We start from the raw sequence: 17,616 nt of genomic DNA, 5'->3' as shown, positions 1-17,616 counted from the left end.
GGAACAATTCCAAAATCTTTGGACGATACTCAAAGAGAAAACATTTTTCATACCCGATGTCTTATCAACAACAAGTTATGTTCCTTGATTATTGATGGAGGAAGTTGCACTAACGTGGCTAGTACAAGAGTAGTGGAGAAGTTAGCCTTACCCACTATCTCTCATACCAAGCCTTATAAATTACAATGGTTAAGTACCGAAGGTGAAATAATGGTTAACAAACAAGTCCTCATTAACTTTACAGTAGGAAAGTATAAGGATGAGGTTTTATGTGATGTTGTGCCCATGGAAGCAACTCATCTTCTTTTAGGAAGGCCTTGGCAATATGATAGACATGTTTTACATGATGGCCTATCCAATACTATGTCTTTTTCCTTCCAAGGGCGCAAGGTTGTCTTAAAACCTCTCTCTCCCAAAGAAGTTCATGAGGACCACATCAAAATGAAAACTAAAAGAGAAAATGAGAAAGAAAAAGAAGTAAGTACTTTACCGAGTCAAACCATTTTCTCCACTAAATCCATCATGTTGACTCGTGCTATGCCTCAAATGGACCCTCCAAGGTCTTCTTCTTCTTAATCTTTTTCATTACCTAAGGTTCCTATTGCAACACCAAATTGGTTAAAACGTGTTAGGGATGATTTTTTGCCTCCTAATGGGTTTCACCATTTAAGAGGTCTTTTTCCAACAGATATCATCATTCCCAAACACATTTTTCCAACTTGGTCAGTTTTTCAAACCTCCTTTTCTGCTATCCCACCATTTCCTGAAGCTAAGTCATGTTTATCTTTGTCTTCAACTTGTACTTGTACACATAAACTGACTTTGTTACGTGCAGGGTTTCAGAATTCGAGGTCGAATTCTCTCCAACTCGGGGAGTATGATGGATATCCAATAGGAGAGGATTTTATTAATGAAGGAAGAGGATTTTCACCTACACATTTGAAGTTCTTCCTTCTAGTCTTCTCACAAATTAAAAGAAGTCAAAGAGAAGATCAAGCCTAAAGATAAAGAAGTCTACAAACTCTCAAATAATAGGCTTCATTTTGAATATCTCTCTTTAAGTAGAAAATATATAGAATAGTCTTTAGGAAGGTGCTTAGAGGGAAACATAAGAAACCTCTTTTGTAAAAGCATCCTTAGTTGTAGTTTAGAAATAGTAGAAGCTTAGGGGAGTGTGAACTTAGTAAGGGATGCTAGGGGGAGTGTAGATATGAGTTGGGAGGTGCCAAACTAGGAAGGAAAGTCACACTTCCTTCATACACTAGTTGGCGCCGAAATTACATGTCATTTAGGGGCACATTTGCATTTGATTAGCTTTGCATTTCAGCACCTTATAGGCTATAAATAAAGGTGCTTAGCTTGTACAAATCAGATTGGAATTTTGATTAGAGAAACTATACTCAATTTTTGAGAGAGCATTGGAGAGCTTTGTGCCTTCCTCACTAGTCTTATCTTGAGAGTTCAATGGTTACCTCAAGTGGCGGCTTGCACACTCATCTTGGAGTCTCCATCCTCTAAGTGGCGTGATCATCCAACCATTCCTCCATCTTCATGAGCTTTCTCTTCTCCTTCCTTCCTTCTCTTTTGATGTTCATGTCTTAGCTTGTGTTCTTGCCTTTTTGGTTCGGCATTTTTAATTTCAGCTAGTTGTTCTTCTTTTGTTTTGATTTTGGTTCGGTGCTTTTAAGTTTCCAGCAATTCTATTTGGTTTTCTTGCCTTTTGTTCCATTTTAATCGGTTCAATTTGACAATACATGGAACTTCCAAGTGAGTTTGGGTTTTGGTACTAGTTTTGGTGAGTTCTTGTTCATAGAACCTTGATCCAATTCTATGAAAAAGTGCCTATCTCATATCCAACTCAAGTTGATTCCTAAGAATGTCAAGAATCATTCATATTGTGCTATTGGAATCACATCATAAAGGCAGATTGCCCAAATAAAGAAAGCAAAGAGAAGAAGTCAAGCTACAAAGAAAAGAAGGAAAAGTAAAAAAGGGCCTACATAGCTTGGGATGAGAATGAAGTCTCTTCATCAAGTGAAGAAGAAAAGGCAAACATATGCTTGATTGCATAAGGAGATGATGAGTCATGTAGCTCAAGTGATGTAAGTTCATGTGCTTCTCTAAATACTGAAAATTATAGTAAATTGCTTGAAGCTTTTCAAGAAACGCATGAAGAAGTTAATCGATTGGTTCTTTCACACAACCGAGTAAAAGGGCTTAACAACTGGCTTGAAAAGAGAGTTAAGGCACTTGAAGAAGAGCTGGAAAAATCAAAAAGTGATTTTGAAAATCTGAAAACTCATTGCAAAAACTCTTCTTGCAAGTGTGACACTCTCATTTGTGAAAATTGTGAAAATCTTGAAAAGGAAGTACATTATCTTGTTAGTACTATGGATAAGCTTTCAAAAGGAAAATCCAACTTTGAGAATGTCTTGGCATCTCAAAACTATGTTTTTGGAAGAGCTGGATTAGGTTTTAATCCACAAAACAAGCAAAATAATTTTTCAAAGAATTTTTCAAAATAGCCAGTAAAACAACTGATTGTTAAGTCGAAACAACCGGTTGTTACATGCTTTTATTGCATGAAGAAAGGCCATTCTGTTAGATTCTACAAAATAAGGAAATATTCTATTCCCAGAGGCTTTATGAAATGAATTCCCAAAGGTTGTGAGGTTTCAAATGATAAAAATAAACCAAATGGACCCACATTTGTAAGGGGACCAAATCTTGTTGCTTGAATTCATGTTTATGTAGGGAATCTAGAAGAACATGAGGCACTGAGTCATCTGATCAGGTTCTTGGAAGGAAAAGATTAACATTGAAGCTGAATCAATGTTATGTACCAGTCCATGTCTCTCAATAAGTCAAAAGAGGCTTCTTGATCACAAACAAATGACTCATTGAAGAAACTTCATAAAGGATAAGATCTTCCTTATCTCTATCTTTAATTCTTTTTAAATTCAAATTCATGCTTAAATATCTCTTGTTAAATGTTCAATTACATATACATTGGATCTAATCTGCTCATTCTTAATAATTCAAAATTTGTTTTACTGCTGCAGAAAAACAACCGATTATTTCCTCGAAACAACCGATTGTTTCCTCTCTGACAACACTGTGAAAGAATGGATTTAATTTTTTTAAAATTTTGTCTGTTGCAGATCTCAATTATGAAAGAATCCTGAGTCAATAAAGTTGTGTTGAAAGCCTGATCATGTTCTGGAGGAAGTTACAACATGTCATAAAGGAATATATTTCAAAATATTGAAAATTTAAGAGCCTTTATGACTAGTCAAAGATCACATGTGATGACCATGTGATTTTCTACTTTTTCTGACGTTTTCTATGCAGGTCTTGGTCAAGTCTTTTCTCTTTGAAGACTGAAACTCACTCACATCAATTGAATGCAGTATGGTTCAGTTTCTCTTTAAATTCTAGTGCAGTTGTTCTCTCTCACAAGAACAATCAATTGAGCCATCTCTTGCAACATCTCTTGCTCTCCTTGTGTGAGTCTTCTTTGCCTCTTTTTCTGCTATCATGGAATCCACTCCTCCTACATCAAAGAGGATCAAAACAAGAGTTGTGAGGTTTGGAGGGAGACTAGAGGGCTGGTTTTCAGAAGATAATGAGCTCATTGAAAGGTATCGCTTTGAAACTAACACAAAGGTGATCAACAACCCCAAAGTTGTTTCCTTTGATTGGCTGAAAAGCCAAAAGCTAGAGAATGTGAGGAAGCTTCTCAAGGACCAGCAGCTAAGAAGGTTCTTGGAGATGAAGGAAAATATATACCCTGATTTGTTTCGGGTATTCTACACCAATCTCAAGTTTGAAGGAATCAATCTTGTTTCTCATGTGAAGGGTGTTGACATGGAGATCACTCATGATGTGTGGACTGCTGTAGCTGGCCTGAAATATGTTGGTCTAAGGATCAACAAGGGAAATCTTGGAGTAGTGGAGGATTTTAACAAAGTCCAATACTACAAGAGTTACTTGAAGAATCAACAAGCCCAAGTGAGAACTTGTTCGATTGGAGGCTTAAAGCTAGATGAAAGGGTGTTTGCTTTTATTGTAACATGGATTCTTACTCCAAGGGGGAGCAACCATTCTGTCTTGACAGAAGAAGACCTTGTATACATCTACTGCATCATGAAGAAGATCAAGATCAACTGGATCCATATCATTAAAGAACACATGCAAAAATCCATGAAGTTAAGTGACTACCACTATCCCTATGTTGTTTTAATCTCTAAATTCTTGCTCTATTTTGAAGTGAATCTTGAAGATGAGACCTCTGAGTTGGTTAAGTCAACACAAGAAATGAACAATGGCTCTCTAAGCAAGATGAGATTCACCAAAATAAATGGAAAATGGGTGAGCAAAGATGGTGATCATGGTGGTTCATCAAGTGCTGCAGCTGCTGATTTTGATGAAGAAGATCAAGCTGCTAACATGTATATTCACCATGAAGAACAGCCTGCAACCAATTTTGGTGCTGGAACCAGTGCAGGAGATCAAGGAGATGAGATGCCATCCATGTCTTCTTTTGAAAGATACATGGTGAATAGGCTTGATGGCTTTGCTGAGAATCAAAGAAATCTCCATGATTTGTGTGTGAGCAACTTCCAGAGTATAGACAACAAATTTAACAACATGGATACTCGGTTTATGACCTTCGATGAACAGATTGAAGTTGTTCAGAATCATATCTTTGAACTCCAGTATGGCAAGGATGATTAAAGGAAAAACAACCGGTTGAATGCTCAAAACAACCGATTGTTTTTGCCCTGTATCAGTTTAAGTGCTTTTGTTTTAAATTTATGTGTAATCTGGAACAATTGCCTTTTTATCTCTTCTTATTGTCTATTTGTGAAGACAAATAGGGGGAGACTTTATGTTGTGTTGTCTTTTATTTTCTGCAAACTCTATGTTGTGTTTAAGTGAGCTTTATTTCTGTTGTTTTTCTACTGATAGACTGGTTTTTAATACTGTTGATATGTTGTTTTTGTTCTATTGCTCTAACCTTCTATCAAAGATATTGTTCTTTGCTTAAACTTTTTTTTTGCAGGAACTGCTTCAGATTCAATCAAATCCAACACAAGCAACCAGGGATTTGTTTTCATCAAATAGGGGGAGATTGTTGAATCAAGTGTGTTCAAGCTTTGAAGAATCCAAATCCTTTGAGTTTGATGGAAGGCTGGATGTGCTTGTTGTTGCTGAGGTGCTTTAGAATAGGATCTGGGGTAGATTAATTGTGTAAATCCACTCTTGATTGAATCCAAAGCTTAAGTATTTTCAAACCTTTTGAATTGAAAGTGTTTTCAAACTAAGTGAAAAACAACCTGTTGTTTTGTCGAAACAACCGATTGTTTTACTCTTAAGTGTTTTGAGAAAGGTTGAAAACTGTTTTTTGTGGTTGACTTGTTGTCAAACCAAAAAAACTGATTGATTCGCACATTCAATCGATTGTTTGTTTTCAAATCATAACAGAAAACTGTTTTAAGTGTTGACTAAGCTTTGAATGATTTTGTAACAGAATGCGCTCCTGTTTTAAATGCTTTGACCAGTCTTTGAAAGCTATAAAGAGTTTGTTCATCTTTTGTAACAAACAAGAACTGGGATTTAATCATAGAAAAACAGATTTGAGTTTTTCACTGATTTTGCTTTCAAGAGTTAAATATTGCTTTGATCAAGAGAGAGTGGAATAGGATTTCATTTGTATTGATTTCAGATCATTTCTGTAACAAGTGTAATCCTTCTGTACTTTGTGTAAACTCTGGTGTGATAGGCCAAAAAGTGTTGTGTGCTCTTGAGGTTGTCAAGATCAACATTCTAGGTGGTGTATGTGCTGAGCCAAAGGAAGTGTGTGTCTTGAGGGGATCAAGGTCACTTCTTTGGTGGTGTGTGTAAGTAATCTAGGTTTGGTTACTTAGTGGATTCCCTAGTGGTTTCTGGGAAGACTGGATGTAGCTCTTGGTTTAAGAGTGAACCAGTAAAAACTGTGTGTGCAATCTCTCTCTCCCTTAAACTCTTTACTTTCAGTTTGTATATTTTTAACTGGTATAAACAACCGATTGTTTTTGCGAAACAACCGATTGTTTTTCTGGTGTTGTGTTAAATTGCTTTGTGTTTTTGGCAAACTGAATTCTAAATCAAGTTTTCTCAAAGGAATTTCATTCTATACTAAAAAGTTTACGAAAACCCTCTTTAAACCATTCACCTCCCCTCTAGTTTAAAGCCATACATTCTAACATACTTGACCTATGATGTTGTCAATGTACAAATCCTTACGAACCTTCCAATCTTTTGGCAGACCTTCCTGCTGCAGAGTTTCAATCAGTTGAATTTCTGTGTTGCTGTCAAGATTCTTTAAATAGATGTTTTGATCATTCTCATCTGTATTGATCTTAGCTACAGCTTGTTCACAATTGTTAGTCTCATAAAAAATAACATGAATGGATTCCTCAACAGTCATAAGCTTTTTATTGAAGACTCTATAAGCATGGTTATTAAGAGAGTAACCCAGAAATATACCTTTATCTAATTGAGCATCAAACTTACCTAAGCTTTCTTTGCCATTGTTAAGGACATAACACTTACAACCAAAGACTTTTAGGTGGCTCACATTTGGCTTTCTCCCATTCAGCAACTCATAAGTTGTTTTCTTTAGTATAGGCTGAATCAACACTCTATTCATCACGTAGCATGCAATGCTCACAGCATCAGCCCAGAAGCATTTTGGTAGACCATAATCATTTAGGATTGTCCTTGCAAGCTCCTCTAGAGACCTGTTCTTCCTCTCCACCACACCATTATGTTGAGGTGTTCTTGGTGCAGAGAAGTTATGAGAAATCCCCAATTTGTTGCAGAAGCTAATGAACTTTTTGTTTTGAAACTCCCCCCCATGATCACTTCTTATTGCTCCTATATTGCTGCAGCATGTATTCTGAAGTTTCCTTGCAAGCTTCTCAAACTTTGAATAAGCATCCTTCTTTGTATGTATAAAAAGTGTCCAAGTGTACCTGGAATAGTCATCTACAACAACAAGACCATATAGATTTCCTCCAAGACTCATAGTCCTAGAATCATAGTCCTAGAAGGACCGAAAAGTTCAAGGGGTTTTGAAGTTGAAACATAGTTTTTCAAAGGAAAAGATTTTCTAGTTGTTTCCCCCTTTGACATGCTTCACTCACATGTTCTTTTTCAAAATTTGAGTTTGGGTAAGCCATAAACTAGTTCATTTGATACAAGCTTACTTAGATGATTCATATGAATACTTTCGTTACCTATTGTAACTTTGGCGAGAATTCTTCCCTTGTTATTGTCACTATAGGTTACATGGCCATCTGGTTTGAGAGAAATGCTGATGAACCTGTATGCATGCACCTGTCATATGTTTTGAACAGCCACTATCTAGATACCATAGGTGATGTTTTCTCTCCACACAACCCTACAAAAGAAACAAAATCAAGTTGCCAAATCTGGTCCCCTTGTGAATTTGGGTCCATAGGTGTTAATGTGTTTCCGAGAATCATTAGGCTCTTTCGGAACCCATTTCAGAATACCCTTAGGTACAGAAAACTTTCTGATTCTGCAGAACCTAACAAAATGTCCCTTTTTCATGCAACAGAAACAATAAACAACCGGTTGTTTAATAAGAACAAGAAAACAACAAGAAATACTAAAAAATAAACCTAAAACAGAAAGGTAACAACAAGAATGTAAAGTTCTTGAATTAAAAGTGCCAAAACAATTCAAACACACATAAGAACAAACCTAAGACTCATGATACCATATGATATGATTCCAATAACATGATAGAGATATGATATGGACATGTTATGGATTCAACAAGAGTTGGAATATGATTAGGCACTTTTTAAGAATTGGATCAATGTTCTTAACCATCAAGAACTCACCAAAACATAAGTAACCAAGCCAAACTCATATAGAAACCCATAATATGGCATATGAACCGATTAAAACACAAAATAACAGAAATGAACCGATTAAAGCACAAGGAAACACAACAAAAACCACAAGAACAACAAAATAGAAGGAACTACCGAATGAAAACACAAAATAAGCAAGTTCTACCGATTGAAGGAAATGGATGAAGAAGATGAAAAGAACTAGAAAACTTATGTGGTTGTAGCTCTAGGAGATGTGCACGCCACTTGAAGGATGAAAGGCTTCAAGATGAGTGTAGATGCCGCCACTTGAGAGTCCAAGAATGCACTCAACATAAGACTAGAAGAGAAGAAGACACATGTCTCTCTCCATTCACTCACCAACATTTGCAATATGACATACATCATCCACTTTGTGGCAAGGAATAAAATGAGCCATTTTTGAAAAACGATCCACTACCACAAAGATGGAATCCTTACCCTTTGATGTCTTGGGTAGTCCTAAGATGAAATCCATAGAAATATCAACCCAAGGTAGCCTATAACTCTTCCACTTCTAGCGCCTAAAATGGAGAGTGAAGAGGCACCTTCTAGACTTTTCCTAAATCTAACGCCTATAGATGCTATAGCCTTTTCTTGTTTACACCTTTTCTTGCTTGTCTTTTATTGTTCTTTAAGTTTTGTGGTGTATTGGCTTTGAGATAGAGTGCTTTTGCTTTGACATATTTCATTTGAGAGTTACAAGACCTCAAGAGCAGATTGGTTGAGGGAAGTATTCTTTCTTGGAGTGACTTGAGTGACTTTTAATTTTCAGTACATCACTCTAATTGTTCCATTTTCTAACCTTGTTTTTTTCTTAATATTGTTTGCTATTGTGTTTGCTGTTTTCTTTGTCCAATGGATACATATTCAAGTGTTGAATCTTCCAAACCACATTCTACTCATAAAGCTTATGTTCTTAATGAGTTAAAAGAAGCAAAACGAGCCCTTGCTCTCAAAGATGAAGCTATGCAAAAGTTGGAAGATAGATTAGCAATCAAAGATGATGTTATGCTAAAATTGGAGGAAAAATTAGCAAAACTTGAATTAAAGCACGAAAAATCCTCACATTCCATTCATGGAAGACATCATTCTCCTAGACATTCTTCCAAAGGTTCTTCCAATGCTCACGACCAACATCATCATGGGCATGTTTTAAAGAGTTCCAACACCTATGGGAGCTTTGGAAAAAAGGAAGAATGGAAAATACATAAACTTGAAGATAGGCGCCAACATGTGGCATTGCCTTATTTTCAAAGTGTAAAAGTACCTAGCTTTAGTGGTGATAGTGATCTTAATGTGTATTTAGATTGGGAGGCTAAATGTGAACAAATTTTTAAAGCCTATGGGGTCCATGAAGACCAAAAGGTAAAAATAGCCTTTTTAGAATTTTTAGATTTTGCCAAGAAATGGTGGCATAGCATTGTAATGGACATTGTATACAACAAGAAACCTCCCGTGGTTTCTTGGAATGATTTCAAAGAGTATATGCACGCAAGGTTTGTTCCTCCTTCTAAGAAGGAACACTTGTTGAAGTTCCAAAGGCTTCCTCAAGGACATAGGATGGTAGATGAATACTTTAAAGATTTTGAAACAACTTTGACTAAAATGAATATGCATGCTAAAGAAGAGTCAAGATAAAATGGTTTTTACGTGGTTTGAGAAGAGATATTAGAGAATTTGTAGAATTAAATGAGTACTCTTCTTTAAAGAAAGTGCTTCGCATAGCCGTCAAGGTGGAATCATATCTTTTGAAAACAACTTCCAAAACTACTCATGATGATGGTTTCTACAAATCTTCAAAGAAGGATACCTTTTCTAATCAACAAGTTTCTACAACGAATTCTTCTACATCTCCTAAGTCACCTACCAAAACTTCAAAAATAAAATGTTTTAAATGTTTAGGTTTTGGGCACATAGCTCTTCATTGTCCACTAAAACAAACCTTCATGATAAACAAGGTAAAACAAGACCTAACTCAACCACCTACCAAAAGTGAAAATGATAAAGACAAAAAAGGCCAAGATGACATGGGTCTTATCCTTTCACCTCCAAGGTGTTTTCCTTCCTTTTCTTTTTTATTACCAAAGGTTCTTGCTTCACCACCATCTTGGTTAAAGAATGTTAGGGATGATTTTTTCATACCTCCTAATGGTTTTCACCATTTAAGAGGACTTTTTCCGAAAAATATCATCATTCCCAAACAATTTTTTCCAACTTGATCTGTCTATAGGACCTCCTTTTCTGAACTCCCACTGCTTACAAATTCTAAGTCATGTTTGCCTTTTTCTTATTCAACTGTTAGTTTTGATAATAAACTGACTTTGTTATATGTAGGGATTCAAAATTCGTGGACGAATTCTCTCCAACTCGGGGAGCATGATGGAGATCAAGTAAGAGAGGATTTCACTAATGGAGGAAGAGGCCATCAACCCAAGCATTTAAAGTTCTTCCTTTTAGTCTTCTCAAAAATTAAAGAAGAATTAAATAAAGAGAGGACCAAGCCTAAAGCCAACAAGAAGACTATAAGCAGTCAAGAATGGGCTTCAATTAATATCTCTCTTTATATTTTCTTTTGTATAAATTTGTAAATAATATAGAATAGCTTTAGGATGTGCTAAAGAGGGAAACCTTAAAGATACCTCCATTGTATAGCACTTTAGGCGCTAGTTTTAGGAAAAATCTAGAAAGTTGTCTCTTCACAAGGTGACCTTTCAAAAGCTTCTCTTGTGCTTCTCTTGTACTTTGTGACCAACCCTCTCTATTATAAAATGGGTGTTTAGGTCTTTGAAATTATAAGATTGATTTTGTGAGTATTGAACCTCTCCCAAATTGGTGAGTAAAATTGAGAGAGACTTGTGTCTTCTTCTCTTCTAGTCTTATCTTGAGTGAATTCTTGGGCTCTCAAGTGGCGGCAACAACACTCATCTTGAAGCCAACCATCCTTCAAGTGGCGTGCACATTCCAAGAGCTTCATCCACATAAGTCCTTTTTCCCTTCATTCCAAATTACCCATTTTTGTTCTACTTGTTTGTTTTCACTTCCAATCGGTGCAATCTCTTCCTTATGATGTTCTCTTTCATTTGCTGCACTTATATTCAATTTTAATCGGTGCAAATTGGTTGTTCTTGCTGTTTTGTTCACGTCCTCCATCGGTATAATTTCTATATGTTGTGTTCTTGAGTTTCTATCCATGGGTTTGTTGTTCAAAATGGGTTTCTATGTGAGTTTGGCTTGGTTACTTGTGTTTTGGTGAGTTCTTGAATGTTAAGAACATTGATCCAATTCTTAAAAAGTGCCTAATCATATTCCAACTCTTGTTGAATCCATAACATGTTCATATTATATCTCCGTCATGTTATTGGAATCACATCATTTAGGAACCCATTTCAGAATACCCTTAGGTACAGAAACAACAAAATGTCCCTTTTTCATGCAATAGAAACAACAAACAACCGGTTGTTTCGATGCTTTAACCGATTGTTTTTTAGTGAAGGTTGAAAAAGGTTTTGTGCACCCACTTTGTTTGCTTTGGGGGTTAAAACCCAAGCCAGATTTTCCAAAGACACGTGTTTGGGATGCCAACACATTTTTTAAATTTGATTTTCCTTTCGAAATAACATCGATTGTTTTCACAAGATATAAGACTTTCTCTTGAAGAGACTCACAGTTTTTGCAAAAATTTGAATCACATTTGCAAGAGGATTTTTCATGCATCAAACCAGAATTTTCTAAATCAGTTTTTTATTGATTCAAGTCTTTTTTTCCAAAACTGTGATTTTCATTTTCAACCTGTTGTTTTCACACTTCAATCGGTTATTTGAAAAAGTCAATCTCTTAGCTTCTTCATGTATTTCTTGGAAAGCATCAAGCAATTGAAAATAACTTTCACACTTATTAGAAGAGGTTGTACTTACTTGACTTGATTTTGATTCCCCCTTAGTCATTAAGCAAACTTCCAATTTATTTTCGGAAGAGATTGAGCAAGCAGATGACTCTTCTTTATCTACCAAGTCACTCCTTGGATTCTTGTGCAATTCCTCAAGTCTGTCCCACATTCCTTTAGCTGTAGTGCATTCTGAAACCTTGAGCAGTACATCAAAGTATAGAACAGACACAATAATATGTTGTGCCATACAATCAAGATGTTCTTTAGAAGATTCATTAATTTCAGGCATATGCACATAGGTATTATTTGAAATAGCATTCCAAATATTCTTATCTAAGGATTGAATAAAGATTTCATTCTTATGCACCAAATAGGATAGTTTTGACCATAGAACAAAGGTGGTTTGTTCAAAGAGGCACCTTCCCCAAAAAACACTTTTATCAGCCATCAATATTTTCAAAAACCAGAAATAAAAAAAACTTGAATAACTTTCAAGAACCTGCTCTTGATGCCAATTATTAGATTTGATGGCTACAACAAGAGGGGGGGGGGGGGTGAATTGTTTTCAAACTGTTTTCACAAATACTTGGCTTAGAATAAAACTTTTTCAATCAATTCAGAAAAGTAATTCAGAAAGCTAATCAAATTACCAAACAAAAACAAAAGCAGAAATTTAATCGGTTAAAATAGCGGTTTAACCGGTTGTTTATGACAGCGGAAAATACAAACAGATATAGAGAAAAGGGATAGAGAGAATTACACACAAAGATTATACCGGTTCACTCTATCACATAGCTACATCCAGTCCTCAGTCAAACCAGTGAGTTTTCACTATGCAATCAATCACAGATTACACAACCACCACACACAAAGAGGTGACTTTGAATCCCACAAAGCCTACTCACCCTCCTTGCACACAACAACCACCTCAAGGCAGAATCCCACTGACTTTACAGGATTTTACACAGTTATACAGAATGTTATATGAACAATTACAAGAACTTGAACAGGATTAGAAAACACCTGATAAAACACAATACACCAGCACCCTATTGATCAGTTCTTTGAAAGACAACAAAGCACAAGGCAATCTTGCTAAAACTTGGTTGAAACCTGTTCACAAACAGTTTTGTAATCTCTCAAATCAATCTCAGCTCAGAATATCAAAAGTTTCTATTTCATCAAACTTTAAACTTTTGAATCAAAAACATATTTATAAACCTTGAAATGTTAACATTAAAACAAATCTAAACAATCAAATCAGTTAAAACAGATTTTCAAAAATCTATTACAAGCACATACATTTAATCGGTTAAAACCACGAATTAACCGATTGAATGCTCTTGTCAGTTATAAAACAGTTTTAAAACCTTCTTTGTCAGCTAAGTTACAAACAATCGATTATCTCGACACCTTAATCAGTTGTTTTTCCCTTTGCATGGAAAAACACGTTAATTTTTAAAATTGATTGAAATGAGTTTTGCTTGAGATTCAAAACTGACCTTACAAAGATTCTAAACCCCAAACCAAAACCTAAACCAAAAACATCACCCAACTTCAGGCTTCACTTCGATTTGACACATCAAAGCTTATCATCTTCAACATCAACACCTTCCTTCAATGCAGGACCTACAATACATAAATGATAACGCAAAAATTCAGCTAACTAATGCTCATAAAGTTGTAAAACAAATTTTGTTGAAAACAAAATTGATTATATAAGAGGATAATCAATTATCCTCCATATAATTGATTACATGGTTGATTTTCATGCTTCATTTTGTTGTTTGAAGCTCATGTCTCGTCTCATCTCATCTTTACCATTTCAGCCATGAGATCTTACCTATTCACCTTCAAAGCAACTCCAACAATTGCACTTTTTAGCACACGAGAACCAAAACACCTCCACAATCAGCAACTTTCTTCAAATGCAACACCATTAACCTCAATTAGACTTCACACATACCAACTCAACTCAAACCAAACAAAGAACCACGAAGCCAAGAAGGAAGAAGGAAATTGTAAACCCAAGACATATACATTCACACATTTTCAATGACCTTTTCGAACCTTTAGCTACCATGGTTAAATGAATCTCTGCCTACAATAAAAAAAAATTGTATGACACTGCATTGGTCAAGAATCTCTACCACGCACAATGTAAAAAGTGAGGACAATTTAGTCATCTCCATATTATCCAATTAACTTTCTATACCCGAGACACCCCCGACCTTTTCCCTACAAATTCGCTTGTTCACTTCTTCCTAAATCGACTAATACACATAAATCATTATCCCTTAAATCTCTCCAAAACAAAATGCATTAGTGAAGAAAAGAAATACATTAGTGAAAAAGAGGAGAGAAGTTATTCACGTATCCTCACCTTTCTTTCCTTGCATATTCATTCATATAAGCAAATTTAAACAAGTTCATTTCGTTCTCTTATTTTTATTTTTATTTTTATTTTGTGAAGAGTACATTCATTCTAGAAGCAAAGGGAAGCTAAAACTTATTCAAAGATGAAAACTATGCATTTTACTGTCACAAACTAAAAACTAAAAACTAAAAATGTAATTAAATCGTATAATTATTTGATCATAATTAAAAGTAATAAAATTCTCTCTTGTATTACCTAATTGCAGATATTTGGATGCAGGAAAAAAAAACAAAAGACTAGAAAAATAAAAGAGAAATTATGGAAAAACAGTGAAACAGAGTTCTATAACCTTCAGAGGAGCAGTGTCGGTGTCTGTATCATAAAGGAAAAAACAATCTCTGTCTGGGCATCAATGGCTTTTTGGTTATCTTTTCAGACCAACAACTTTTAGCATTTTTTCTTTCTAGTGTAGTAATAATTGTTTTAAGGACATTAAATTAATTTTTTTTATTAAGCAATATTATTAATTCATTTATATTATTCTAAATTTAAAAATATTATTGCTAATGTAATTTTTTAATTTTAATTTTTCATTTATAGATATCATAACATTGATTTACCAAATGGTTGTACTTCGACAGGATCCTGCTTTATGACTCAAACGGCTAGCTTCTTTTTCTGGCACATATACGTACTGTGACACCTTTTTCAGGCTCACTATATCATCCACTTTTCCTCTTCTTCCTAGAAACACCCACACTCACCCATAAATAAATCAACAATTAAGAGGAAACTACAATCATGCTCTCTATCCAAAGCTAAAGAACAACATGGTCCCCACTCCTTTCACTAGATTCTCTGTAGTAATTATATGAATCACAACTCTACTATTAACATTAATATCACTTTTGCAGAGAAAAAATAGCGAGTGAGAAAAAGATAATATTCCCCATTTGCAAATAGTCGTTGCAATTGTTCAACCCACCAATGATCCCTCTCTCCTTTCTTAAACCCCAAAACCAAAGCTCGTCTTCCCACACAATTTCACCCATTCATTCCATCTATATCCTCTCTGTGGAATACAGCTTCCATTTTACCTTCCCCAGAAAAAACCCCTTTGGCTTTTTCCCTCACAACCAAACCGCATTGTTTCCTTTCTTCTTCTTATTTTAGCTTCATCAAACCCTCACACGCGTCGTTCCAGGTGTTGAGAAACATACAACACCGAAAAAGTCTCCTTTTCCCAACCCTCAAAGAACCATAGCCAAAACAAAAATGGCTATGCTTCTTTTCATTCCTCTGTTACTATCTTTCATTTTACTGTTCAGCATTTCAAGTAAGCAACCCCAATATTTCAGCTTCCATTACACCATCTTCTTTCAAAACGCAATCTTTCTGATTTTTTTTTCTTCACAGCTGCAACGTTCTCCCCACAACCCGGAATCTGCTACGGCCAGCTCGGCGACAACCTTCCGCCGGCGCGACAATCCGTCTCCCACCTAACCTCCCTTCACGCGAAGCGCGTGAAGCTCTACGATGCCAACCCGGCGATCCTCCACGCGCTTCAGCACACGCGCCTCCAAGTCTCCGTCATGGTGCCCAACGACCTCATCATGAACATCTCCTCCAACCAAACGCTCGCCGACAAATGGGTGTCGTCGAACGTCGCAGCCTTCCTCCCCAACACCCGCATCCGTTACATCCTCGTCGGGAACGAAATCATCAGCAGCACCACCAACGCCACGTGGCGCCACGTCGTCCCCGCCATGCGCCGCATCAAACACGCCCTCAAATCCCTTGGGATCCGTAAAGTGAAGGTCGGAACCTCCTCCGCCATGGACGTGCTCCAAACCTCTTTCCCTCCCTCAAACGCTGCGTTTCGTGAAGACATAGCTGTTCCCGTCATGAAACCCATGTTGAAGTTCCTCAACCGAACCAAATCCTTTTTCTTCTTAGACGTTTACCCTTTCTTCGCATGGTCCTCTGATCCGGTTAATATAAACCTCGATTACGCGCTATTTGAATCCAATAATATTACAGTAACGGATCCGGGTTCGGGTTTGGTTTACACCAACCTCTTCGACCAGATGGTGGACGCTGTTTATTTCGCAATGGAAAAACTTGGTTTTCCGGGTATTCGGATCTTTGTAGCGGAAACGGGTTGGCCCAATGGCGGGGACCTTGACCAGATTGGAGCGAATGTCTACAACGCTGCCACTTACAACCGAAATTTCATAAAAAAGGTTACGAGAAAACCGCGTGTTGGGACCCCGGCTCGACCGGGTTCGCTTCTTCCGTCTTTTTTGTTCGCTCTTTTTAATGAAAACCAGAAATCGGGTCCGGGCACGGAGCGCCACTTCGGGTTGCTGCACCCAAACGGGTCCAGGGTTTTTGACATTGATTTGTCGGGGAAGACGCCGGAGTCGGACTTCCAGCCGCTTCCGGCGCCGGAGAATAACGAAAAATTTAAGGGGAAAATATGGTGCGTGGCGGCGCGCCGGGATAATGTGACGGAGCTGGCGGCGGCTCTCTCGTACGCGTGCTCGCAAGGGAATGGCACGTGCGACCCGATCCAAACAAGAGGGAAGTGCTTTAAACCCGGTTCGGTTTTCTGGCACGCGAGCTATGCCTTCAGTGCTTATTGGGCGCAGTTTAAGAAGATTGGTGCAACTTGTTACTTCAATGGCCTTGCCACACAAACAGCAAAAGATCCAAGTAAGTTAAAATTCATTTGCTCATTTTTCTACAAAAATTACAATATTTTTTTCCTTATTGTGATTTCTGATTAATTTTAGCACCATTACATTAAAATTGTGCTCCCGCAATTGGTTTGATTTTGTCAAGTATTTGAAGAAATGTGTTTTTTTTTTTTAATTTAAATTGGGTTTTGTTGATTTGTTTCATGCTAATTTGTTTCATCTTGTGTTATTTAGGTTATGGATCTTGCAAGTTCCCAAGTGTGACACTTTGATGGAGGAGGAAACAAACAAATAACGGAAATGGGGTTTTAATGACTCAATCATACAATGATTATTTGTTTGATAATTTAGAATTTTAGAGGACCCTTTTGTTGCTTTCATTTCATGAATGTGTGTTCCTCCTACAGGTAGCATCCCAAGCCAATGAGGAGGAACTTACATTGGTGAATGATTTTGAATCATTTGGTCATTAGATAAGAACTTACATCTTTGTTCAACATTCATTCATTTTATGTAATAGTTCTATGCCAAAATTGGGTCGTCATGAACTCATGGTTTGCTTGAACTAGAAAAAGTGATGAAGAAAGTGCAATATTTCTATTTACTCAACTTGCATTGTTTTCTAGTGGTGAGGACTATAATCATTTTATATAATAGTAATTTGCACAATCATTTTTATGGAAATGGTTTGAAATATTTTCTCTT

At 36.5% G+C, this 17,616-nt stretch overlaps 1 protein-coding gene across 1 annotated transcript; it reads left to right on the top strand.

The window, feature by feature from the left end:
• Positions 1-14,964: 14,964 nt before the first annotated feature.
• Positions 14,965-17,515, top strand: LOC137825482 (probable glucan endo-1,3-beta-glucosidase A6). The gene is made up of 3 exons (XM_068631148.1): positions 14,965-15,548; positions 15,629-16,927; positions 17,146-17,515. The coding sequence occupies exons 1-3, from the start codon at positions 15,488-15,490 to the stop codon at positions 17,181-17,183; spliced, it is 1,398 nt and encodes a 465-aa protein (XP_068487249.1). The 5' UTR covers positions 14,965-15,487; the 3' UTR covers positions 17,184-17,515.
• Positions 17,516-17,616: the final 101 nt, after the last annotated feature.

The sequence above is a fragment of the Phaseolus vulgaris genome, chromosome 8 (genome assembly GCF_000499845.2).
Source record: "Phaseolus vulgaris cultivar G19833 chromosome 8, P. vulgaris v2.0, whole genome shotgun sequence".
Lineage (NCBI taxonomy): Eukaryota > Viridiplantae > Streptophyta > Magnoliopsida > Fabales > Fabaceae > Phaseolus > Phaseolus vulgaris.
The sequence above is the reverse complement of the archived record's forward strand: the minus strand, read 5'-3'. Positions and strand labels throughout refer to the sequence as shown.